The following is a 12,103-nucleotide window of genomic DNA, read 5'->3' as shown; positions in this document are numbered from 1 at the left end:
AAACACTGCGCTAGTCCGAATCTGAAAAACACTGCGCTAGTCCGAATACCAGACTAGCGCAGTGTTTTCCCCAATTCAAATTCGGACTTTTATTTGGCAGTTTTTTAGATTCGGACTAGCGCAGTGTCGGACTGAAGGAGTGTTTTCCAGATTTGGACTAGCGCCGTGGTTTTCAATTTCGGACTAGCGGAGTGGTTTTCATTTTGGGACTAGCGGCGTGTCGGACTGACAGACTGTATTTCAGATTCGGACTAGCGGCGTGTCGGGCTGGTGCAGTGCATTGAGATTCGGACTAGCGGCGTGTCGGACTAAAGCTCTGTACACTTTTTCATGTACACATTCATTCAAATGCATTGATGGGTACAGCAATCATGACAGCTTCCTATGACCTCTTAAAGTTCAAAGAATGTTTTGGCAGTTTGCCGTTTTTGGTTAAAAATCTGCACTTTTTCATTCTTATAATGGATTGTTTTCTACACAAAAGTTTTTATTGCAATTTATAATGAACTGGTACTTCAATTTGAGGGTAGTTGCATGTTGAGGTTACATGTGTGACAGTTACCACAGCACAAACCACTTGTGCCAATATTTTGCAATTTGTACTGCAATAAGTGTCAAAAAATGGATTGAATAATGGAGAGCAGACGTGGTTGATATGGTAACTGTCCAACCTTTGACCTCTGCAACGATCCTTGTGTTACCTGTCCGTTATATAGATAATATAACTTGCAATAATAACGTTTGCAAGTAAACAAATAACAATAAAAATGCAATTTTTAGCCAAAATTTGTTTATGCTGACCTGTGATTTTCAAGGGGTTAAATGTCAAAAACTTTTGGTAACAGGATGTTGCAATGATGACTTTTTGACGTGGGCCTACACATTAATATCAATACATTTGTATATACTTTTTATTTCAAATATCCTAATCTTTAATTTTTTCCCATAATTAGCCATGTAAAAATTGAACAAATTCAAAAAAGTAAAAAGTCAAAGAGGCCATCCACATCCGCGGGCCAACCAACCTTCTCTGAATAATGACGGGCGGGAGGGGGGTTACAACTTAGCAAGAGTCTACGATCCAGTTCTGACGTCACAAGTCAAATGTCGTCAAATCGATCAACGAAGTGTTGAGGAAGGTTGTAGTAATAACAACCGAAAATTTCAGGCGAGCAACTTTATGTGTTGTGAACGAAAGTTCAATCCTTCATTTATTTGATTACCAACACAGATAAACTTTCATGATAGATTAAAAAAATAATGCACCCCCGCCAAATATTTCATCAAGGTATAAGGTGCATGTTTTTAACAAGTATTGCACAGCATACATGAAGTTTCTACTTAATTTACATTCAAATGTATTGCTATTTTCATATTTTTGGTAAAAATTGCCTCTCTAAATCTTAAATCATAGGACTTGTTATTGCGGCCTTCCTGCAGTAGGCCTATTATTTACACATTCTTGCTTTTCAAAGTAACACAATACGCTAACGAAAGATATTTCCCAAATTTCTAAAGCACATAATATAGGGCTATATGTCATAGTTTTGTCAGAATTTCGGTTTTGATCGCACCATTTTTCAATTCCGACTACCAATTTTGTCAAAATCAACTCGCGAATATACCCATACCCATGGTGGATGATTTTGCAAGCCAAAATAGAAATATCGATTATTTCTGCTGGTAATATTAGAAATGAAGAATTGGTTAGACATTTTGGCAGTCACAAGTGGAGAACGGTGAAATCAAAACGGATATTCTGACAAAACTATAATAATATAGACCCACACGAGGTGGGAAATAGCTTTCTTTAGCGAATTATATTAGTTTTAACCGCTAAAACATGAATTCCGAAAAAAGCTCACGGGTGAAGTTAAGGCCTATAAAATCTTACACTAAAAGATACAATTTCCATGCCTAATTTTAACAACAGGATTTACAAAAAATATATATCCAAGCACTATGATTTTAACTGACATTACTGAAGGAAAAAATATTGCTTTATATCTGACCGAGAAAATTAATTTCATAGCAAAAAGGTGCATCTCTGAATTGGGCTACTATGCATAACAAAAGAAGCTGGTGACCACCGTTCTGAGTGAAAGAGTGATTTTCAAAAAGCATCGCGTTTGTCCCCGTATCTTTTGTATTTTGTAGTATCAAAACAAGCTGCAACAAAGGTAACCGGTTTACAGTTTCCGTTAAAATAATTGTTTTGTGGAAGCTGAAGTTAAAGATGATAAAACCGAGGAGAAAATATGCCTACGCAGTATTTGGTGTTTTCATATCGTGAGCACTTAAACCCCAATATCGAATAAATGACGTCACGGAAAAAGGTTTATAGGGATAAATTATATAAATCTATCTAGATTTACCAACCATTCAACAACTCTTCCTATACATTTGTACAGGAGCCAAGCGTTGTTAATCGGTGATGAATCCACGGTCCAGTAGCGTATACGCGAACGCAAGGTTACGCGTACGCGTTACTCATGGGCGTGTAAAATTCGTCATGCCTGGAACGTATGCGTAAACATGAACTCTCTTATGTTGGTGGTAGCAGCTAAATATTACCGCTTTATTCTTTAGTTTTATTGCTGATATCAACAAAGAAATACCGCGATCTTCTTGTAAGGTTGAGTGGCAATAACAAACGGACATTCCGAATGAAAGAATCGTGTAAATTAGACATCTTTAGCTTGTTTCGTTGTTGAAAGGGATTCAATCATGTTTCACCGTTGTTCATCACCGTTGTTCATCTAAAGCTGGGGCAGCTTTAGCTGCCCTCGCGAAGTAAACCACTCAGACGACGCGGCCGCATCGTTGTTAATCGGTGATGAACAACGGTGAAACATGATTGAATCCCTAATTATTCGGTCCGTATGGACCGGTTCCAATAATTAACACTTTGATTTTTTTTGTTAGTGGAATAAACAACTATTGATATATCGGTTCTCACTTCATCAACGGCAACAAATGGCCAATTACCGTTCCGGCCAACGACCTTTTCCCGTGTTTGTATCTATGCCCGTGCAACGGGGCATAGATATTGTATTTGTTGTGTTTAGTCTTCTCCTTCGTCTTCGCCTTCTTCTCCTTACGACCACTTCTTTGCACTCCTCTAGCTCCAGAACTAAAGTAGCCTTGGGGCCCATTCTTGGTATAATGATTGCCCATGACCCCTACAAATTTCCTAGGGTACCCCCGACCCAGAGGTCAAAGGTCATGGGCTACAGGGGGCAATATGTGTAAAATTTCAAACAGCTCTAGCTCAGGAACTACAGCGCCCTCCGGGTTCATACTTGGTACAATGATGACCCATGACCCTAGATGTATTCTATGTTAGCCGCATCCCCAGAGGTCAAAGTCTAAAGGCTTCAAAAAGCAAACTAGGTACGACATATTAACACAGTGTAGCGCAATATGTAGTATTTTGTTAGCTACCTGTGTTTGCAATGATAAAGGTCTGAATCGTACGTCAAGGAAACTCATCACTTGACAAAAACTCCCTTAAAAGGGAATGTGTAGGCATTTTGATTTTTGATTTTGGACCACCTGTTGTCATGATGGGACAAGGGGTGTGGTTGGTTAAGGGGTGGGATATTGGAGTGTGGTCCAGTCTGGTGGTGTTTTAGAGAGAGTGAGGGTCTGATGGGGTATTAGAGAGAGTGAATGCTTGGTAGGGTATTAGAGAGTGTTCGTGCCAGTCTGGTGGTGTTTTAGAGCGAGTGTCTGGTGGAGTATAAGAGAGAGTGAGGGTCTGGTGGGTTATTAGAGAGAGTGTGGTCCAGTCTTGTGGTGTTTCAGAGAGAGTGATGGTCTGGTGGAGTATAAGAGAGAGTGAGGGTCTGATGAGGTATAAGAGAGAGTGTGGTCCAGTCTGATGGTGTTTTAGAGAGAGTGATGGTCTGATGGGGGTATAAAAGGGTGTGAAGGCTTGGTAGGGTATTATAGAGAGTGTGGGCCAGTCCAGTGTTATGAACATTACATGTATATCAAAATAATGAAAGCTTAAAACAAGTGCTTTCACATGGTGCTCACCAAGTTTTCGTTTGTGAATAGGGGAAGGGGGTTAGGTGTGGTCACGGGCATAGATATTCGTGTTTGGTAAAACACATTACTGTGGCATCTAGTTATCTATGCCCGTGCAACGGGGCATAGATATTGTATTTGTTGCGTTTAGTCTTCGGCTTCTTCTCCTCCTTCTCCTTCTCCTTACGACCACACCTTTGCTCTCCTCTAGCTCAATAACTAAAGTAGCCTTGGGGCCCATACTTGGTACAATGATGGCCCCTGGCCCCAGGAAATGTCTTAGGTTAGTCTCGATTCCAGAGGTCAAAGGGCATGGGCTACAGTGGGCAATATGTGTAAAACTTCAAACAGCTCTAGCTCAAGAACTACAGCGCCCTCAGGGTTCATACTTAGTACAATGATGGCCCATGACCCCTAGAAGTAACCTATGGTAGCCACGACCCAGAGGTCAAAGGTCACAGGCTACAGGGAGCAATATGTGTAAATTTTTAAAACCGCTTTAGCTCAAGAACTATAGCGCCCTCAGGGGTCATGCTTGGTACAAGGATGGCCCATGACCTTAAATACTTTCTGCAGTAACATCGACCCCAGAGGTCAAAGGTCATGGGCTACAGTGAGCAATATGCGTAAAATTTCAAACGGATCTAGCTCAAGAACTATAGCGCCCTCACACTACGAACTTACACACTATACCGCTGTATCTAAATACTCGACAGCTTTGTAAGGTCAAACATTTCACTGTGAGGTTACCACGCTTGCGCGGAAGCTGTTTTGTGTGACCTTTATGCTAATTCAGTGACCCGTGTTCACTCACGCTGCACTGCACTTCCTGCCGTGAATCAAATCATCCTCCAGACACGCTCCATAAGATATGCTAATGCATGGAGTACAAAGAATTACTTTGATCAATACCAGTTCAACAGGTGATTGGTATTGTACTCCATGCATTTGCATGTCTTCTGAAGCGTGTCTGGAGGATGATTTGGCTGAGTAAAAATAAAAACATGTTTGTCGTCCGGGTTTTAAAAAAAAAGGAGGAAGAAAGGCTTGAGGCCCTTTTTATTTTATTGTTCTGGTAGGTACGCCCCCACTTGTGATCACAGAATCATCCAGAAGTGTTTCTTGCATATTAGCAAGGCTATAGAAAACATCTCAACTTCCAAAACATCTTTCTTCAAAAGTTTTGACTGAATTAAAAAAAATTAAAATAAATTTGAAGCGGCCTCAAAAAAGTAAGCGGGAGGGGACGAGAAACATGTTTTATTTTGATCTTTATGATCTTCCGTGCAAGCACCCTATACACGTAGAAACGGGAAAATCCGAAATATTGCTCAAATTTGGTCCAACTTTGGCGTAAATGTAACACAAAACTCGACAATCTAACACGTTAAAACTTACAGTTTTGTATACTGTGTAGTTTTCCGATGTTGAAAAAAATCAAAGTATTCATCGAAAAAGTCCACGAAATTGTGAATTTTGCTCTGAAATTTATACCCCAAAATGTTCCAGACAAATTCTGATGATCAAAAAGATGTGCGCTGAAAAATGTTATTATTTTCCTTATTTCTTCCCCGATTTTCAAGGTTTAAAAAACTTAGTGTAGATTGCCATTTTGTCTAAATGCGAGTAGAAAGTTGTTAGATTCAAAAGATCATTCAACCCTCAAAGACCTTTCTAAAATCCCCGTGCCGAACACACGAAGATTAAAAGTTCGGCTGGTCATTCGGCAAACATCGGCAGGATCTCGCTGAGTCGACTGTGATTGGTCCAGCGGCTGGAGCATACGCGAGTAATTTAACAAGCATTTGGATACAGTAATATGTGTAGTGCCTCAGGGATCATACTTTGTACAATGATGACCCATGACCATAGATGTATTCTATATAAGCCGCATCCCCAGAGGTCAAAGTATAATGGCTTTAAAAGCGAAATAGTTACGACCTATTAACACAGTGTAGTGCATTAGGTAGTATTTTGTTAGCTCCCTGTGTTTGCAATGATAAAGGTCTGAATCGTACGTCAAGGAAACTAATCACTTGACAAAAACTCCATTAAAAGGGAATGTGTAGGCATTTTGATTTTTGATTTTGGACCACCTCAAAAGGTTGTCATGATGGGACAAGGGGTGTGGTTGGTTAAGGGGTGGAATATTAGAGAGAGTGTGGTCCAGTCTGGTGGTGTTTTAGAGAGTGAGGGTCTGATGGGGTATAAGAGAGAGTGAAGGCTTGGTATGGTATTAGAGACAGTGCCAGTCTGGTGGTGTTTTAGAGTGAGTGAGTGTCTGGTGGAGTGTAAGAGAGAGTGAGGGTCTGGTGGGGTATTAGAGAGAGTGTAGTCCATTCTGGTGGTGTTTTAGAGAGAGTGTGTGTATAGTGGAGTATAAGAGAGAGTGAAGGCTTGTGGGGTATTAGAGAGAGTATGGGTCAGTCTGGTGATGTTTTAGAGCGAGTGAGTGTCTGATGGAGTATAAGAGAGAGTGAGGGTCTGGTGGGGTATTAGAGAGAGTGATGATCGAGGGTCTAGTGGAGTGTTAGAGAGAGTGTGGTTCAGTCTTGTGTGTTTCAGAGAGAGAGAGAGTGATGGTATGGTGGAGTATAAGAGTGAGTGAGGGTCTGATGGGGTATAAGAGCTAGAGAGTGTGGTTCAGTCTGGTGGTGTTTTAGAGAGAGTGATGGTCTGATGGGGGTATAAAAGAGAGTGAAGGCTTGGTAGGATATTAGAGAGAGTATGGGCCAGTCCAGTGTTATGACCATTACATGTATATCAAATGAAAGCTTAAAACAAGTGTTTTCGTTTGTGAATAGGGGAAGGGGGTTAGGTGTGGTCACGGGCATAGATATTCGTGTTTGGTAAAACACATTACTGTGGCATCTAGTTCTTTTTGGGGTCATTGTGTTTTTATTGAAAAAACAAGAAACAAAAAAGAAACACAATAGATATATGATTGGAAAAAATGGAACAAGCATACAAAAATCATTACAAGTCAATCATATCACAAACTCACATCAAACACAAAAGTTCTGTGACCAAACATAATCGGATTAAGCGAGTTGAAGATTATATACAAAACTTTTCCCCACATTTTACTGGAATGGACACTACATCGACAGTAATCCATATGAGAGCGTCATGGACTCTAGGGTTCAGATGCTGAGAGTCCGAAGGTCCTAAAAACGCCCAGAGAGGTATGATAACTGTTTTATTTCGTAATTTAGGGGAATATACTCTTTCTAATAATGTGTATGGATTATCTTTACACGGCAATTGGTTAGTCAAAAAAAAAAAAGCGAGGGACTTACTTGAGTATCGATATTCCCTTCTGAATTTCTGGAATCTAGTCGACAACGTCTGACCCAATTTTTCTGAGGAGGTGTCCTGAACACCACTTCGGCGATATATGTTGGGGCATTTAATTCTACAACAACGTTGCTGCCTTGTGGGTTATATGAACAAGTAGCACCGAGGTATGTACACGTACTATCTCCATTGGTTACGTTGCGCTTTGTCTCCATGTCATCCATATGTTTCGCACATTCTATAAAAAATGTGATACGTTATCAATTGAAGCAATTCAAATTGCAATGATATGCCATAGGCCTACGATTTGATTATTTATTACGTTTTATGTGTGCGTCAGGAAAATACCAAACTTTGATCATCATTACTACGTTGAGAAGAATCATAATTGAATGTAAGGGCAAAATACACCCGAACCGTAATTGACACAACGATATGCAAGCAATATTGCTCGAAAATAACAATTTTTATCCGATATAATGGATTCACAAAGTAGACAATACTCCAGATTCGTTCAAGGAATTTGTTTACAACATGGGGGTCCATTCCAGGGGGAAAGAGGGGACACGTCTACCCTCAAACATTTTGGGATAGGGGACACAGTATCATATGACATCCCTTACGTTTGGGCAAATGTTTCCCTGGTCTAAGTAAGCTTACTGTGAAATTACAGGCACTATTCGGTATTATATACCTTGATTTTTGGCTAAAATAGTATAAAATTGGAAATGTTTCTCGCTTTAAATTCAAATTCAAATCCAACGTGATTGGTTGCTAAAATAGTATAATAAGTTTTATGTGAACCATACGCGCATTTTCCCCGTAAACTGGACCGGTAAAAATCATATGTCTTTACCTCTTGTTTCTGGTACGCCAGCGACAGGAAGAAATGTCAGGAGACCAAGGAAAAGACGGAAGCAGTGGCGTAACTAGGGTTGGTAGCGCCGGTGCAAGAAACAAAATTGGCGCCCCTACAACCCCTACCACCCCACCCCCATCCGAGGATATCTTAGACGAGCGCAATTCTTGAAACAATTGCGCGCCTAGCTCGCGAAAGTTTGGACAAATAAGGCCTACCACTAATTAATTTTGGTTACTAGAAGTTAAAATGTTCTTTTAATTGATTTTGTGCTAAAATGCGAGGCGCATAATTGATGCTGAATTGGTCAATTTAGCGCCCGCTATGGGTGGCGCCCAGGGCATGCCCCCCCCTCGACTTTCACTTCAAACAGTATGAAACTGAAAAAGTCGGCTAGAAGAATGCTCACTGGGCAAATCATTTTTGCCCCCTTCCCAACAAAAATTGATGACACGCCACTTGAAGTGAACTACAAATTGCTTCAATTGAGCCTTCATATTGAAAATTTTTCAAGTTTTTCCAAATCACATTTTACACAATAATAGTGTAAAATGTGTCCACCAAATGCCTTTATTTGGTGTTCATTTTGCAAAATGTTCCAATTACTAAGGGACACCCATTAGACACCCCCTGCGTCGCCGTCAACGAGATGCCCGCTTCCCGATCATAGTTCACAAACCTTGTTCCCCCTCCCCCACGAACAACTTCAGTTGAAAAGCTGGCGATTTCGAAGTATTCAAAGGGTATTTTGCCCATTATTTCTTCAATAATTCGAGTGCTATCATAGTTAATTTGGTACCTCATTTTGTTGTGTCTCTCTGTGCTGTCAGGCCAGCTTTGCACGTATACCCAACACTTTCATGTATGGTTGTGTAAATGGCTTATTGATGAAACAGCAAAATGAGGTTATCATCAACACATTGAGCTCCTGGAACACTAACCCTAATTGTCACCCGTTCCCTAAACCTAAACCAGCAACAATTTTGTAGCGTTTATGAAGCACTTTGTGTTGATGATAATTCAGTTAATCGGGTGAAGGGGGGGGGGTACCACTTTGCAGGTGACCCGTATGTGGAGTAGGCCCCTACTTATACCTATATAATTCCGTTTTGAATTTTGTTAAAGAAGGGTGTAGCTATTTTCTTATATTTTGTGTTTAAACTGTTTTATGTAAAGCTGGTATGCTGAAGAAATATGCTTCAAGTCTCGGACAACTATGATTTCTATTACAAAAATACACAGGCGTAGATACGGGGGGGGGGGGGGGTGGGAGGGGGATAAATCCCCCCAATATTTTGCAAGGGGGGGGTGGTCCATACAATCATCCCCACATGTTGACGCCTGTATATGGTTTCTGACCAAAAGTAACCTTGTATTTCATAATTTGACGATTTTTAGCCCCCAAAGTGCAATTTTTTCCGCTCTTTGCGCGAATTTATTCCACCATTGCACCATATTTCATCAGTTTAAGTTCGATATGGCAATTTGCATTTTACCAATCAACTTATTCTGTCGCCAAAAGGTACTGGATTCACTATACTCCACCCCCATCCCCATGTCAAAAAGAAATCTACGCCACTGCAAAAACATGCTGATGACCAGCCTAACCACATACAGAAATGCGGAGTTTGACGAGCTGATGTGAATTTAAATCGAATTTGAACTGAATTGAACGTGATCACTTAAATGCTGTGAAAATAATTACTAACTTTACTTTACACTCCGGCGTTTTGAAGCCGTTCCTAAACATATCCAAAAAGGTGTTTGTAAACTACACTATTTCATTTTGGCGAGTCAGTGACGTCAACGCGTCAATATATGCGGCATCTTGTATTAAAAATATACAACAAAAATTAGAAAGAAAGAAAAAAAATTGTGTGCTTTTGTCTCTTTTGCACACATACATACATACATACTACAGCATTTATAAAGCGCCTTTTCAAGAAAGTTTCAAAGCGCTGGTAAGCAAAACACAAAAGATCAAAAATATAAACACTGAGTATGCAGTCCAATTTCCGCTGTAGCCTATTATAGTCCAAGCTACAAAAACATGTAAATCAGAGGTAGACAAGAAATGGCAACATTAATCGAATCTGTAATAATAAATCCCATCACTCAATTTCTCCGAGCAATTTCTCTTTCTACACGGACGTGAATTTCCAGTGTATGGTCTAAGAAAAGTAGAAAGATTAACAGCCATACTAGTAGTATAAAGCAGTTATATTCTAAAATACCTCATTTGTCTCAAAAGCCCAAACATTGTTACCATGGTGAACTTTTGAATATAAAAGAAATGCTGATTCCATGCTCACACTGAAATCATACTTACGCAAATGTTACAATATAATTATGTTATTCAGGGTGTATCGAAAAACAGTATAATAGTTTGAAATGCAACTGGATTAAAAAGTATGAGGCATTTGGTCAAAATGCTATAGTCTGATAGTTGATAGCTGGATCAACATTTTACCTGCCCCCAACTGTTAATCATTTCATAAGGAATCAGTGGCTATTTTGTGAGCCGAGTAAAAATGCAGTTGCGCGACTTCAATTCAAATAAAATCACATGTTTGATCACTTTATTTACAGGAATGACCAGTTGCTCAAGAAAACCACGTCATTGACAGAGACTCACGTATTCACCAGAAGAATAAGAGAAGCAATTCATATTCGCAAAAAGGGAGCCAAAGCAATCAACCGTGACGAAGGTATCGTCTCTCTGGATCACGTATACGATCCACTGCTCAAAACAAAAACATCACCACTTCCGGGAAATGTCAACAAGCCGTTTCGCGGGAAAAGCAGTGGACCAAGTCACTTGTAATTAAGCCGTCAGTCCAGATGGCGAAAGTTATTTTTTCATTGGATTTGCCCAGCAAAATGTTTGAATTATTTATTATACAAGGCTGTACTTTAAATGTCATCTTTTTACATTTTTTTAATTTATTTCAAACAGCGTTTAGGGGGGACTTATACAGGGTTCAAAAGAAATAACTCCCCCTCTAAAATTACAAAACATTTCTTTGCATAACTTCACATTTATTTTGTTGATTTGAAAAATTCAAAAAGCTGTGAATAGAGGAATCGTTTTTCAACCCTTCCAAAGTTGTTTCATTAGCAAAAACAATATTTTTGGTCAAAAATAATCACATTTTCTAAAAATGATGCTTTCAGAAAAAGTTGCAATTACCACATTATGTACAAAACGTTCTCAATATTAATGTTAAGGTTGATTCAATTCTTGTTTTTTTCCTTCACCTTTCTGTCTTTGATCCTTCAGGCACCCATGCAACCATCATTCAGTGCAAAACAAATATTTGTTGAACTTAATTTTGGTGTAAAATGAGATTTTCTTTGATGTTTTTAATCAGAAGTTGTTTCAAAATGATAAAATCACTAGGAAGGAGAAATGAGCTCTCCACGCATAAAGTTGACCAAAAGGGTGAACATTTACCTGTATTGGGTCAGTTGAATCATCTTGCATTTTGATTTAAATTGATGGATTTCTTGGCTAAAGGTGTAACATTCATGATATGGCCTGAATGCAGTTAATTGGCTGGATGCTGACTTCCAACCTCCAATCTTTGTTGGCCATTTCTTCTTTGTCATGTACGCCTTTATTCAAGAGAGCCGTTGCTATAGATCTTTGCAATTGTTTCAGTCTACCATTTGCAAGTAAATTTTTCATCTCTTCTAGCCAACGAAAGAAATAAGCATCACACTACAAACCTTGTTTCTACTCCTATAGTGATTTCACCATTTTTGAAACATCAACTGAAAACCCATTCATGTCAAAATTCATGTCAATGAATCATTGTTTTATACTGAAAGATGATTGCATGGGTGACTGAGTAATCGGATATACAAAATTTAAAAAAATAAACTAACAATTAAATCAATCAAAACATTGATCAC

General features: G+C 39.3%; 1 protein-coding gene across 2 annotated transcripts in view; it reads right to left on the bottom strand.

Moving 5' to 3' along the window:
- Positions 1–12,103, bottom strand: part of LOC140150921 (uncharacterized) — a 149,158-nt gene that overhangs the window by 19,957 nt on the left and 117,098 nt on the right. For both annotated transcript variants that reach the window (XM_072173074.1, XM_072173075.1), the window contains exon 33: positions 7,332–7,567. In XM_072173074.1, coding sequence (XP_072029175.1) covers positions 7,332–7,567 — 236 coding nt within the window. The remainder of the gene's footprint in view (positions 1–7,331; positions 7,568–12,103) is intronic.

Source organism: Amphiura filiformis, chromosome 4 (genome assembly GCF_039555335.1).
Source record: "Amphiura filiformis chromosome 4, Afil_fr2py, whole genome shotgun sequence".
NCBI classification, from domain to species: Eukaryota; Metazoa; Echinodermata; class Ophiuroidea; order Amphilepidida; family Amphiuridae; genus Amphiura; species Amphiura filiformis.
The sequence above is the reverse complement of the archived record's forward strand: the minus strand, read 5'-3'. Positions and strand labels throughout refer to the sequence as shown.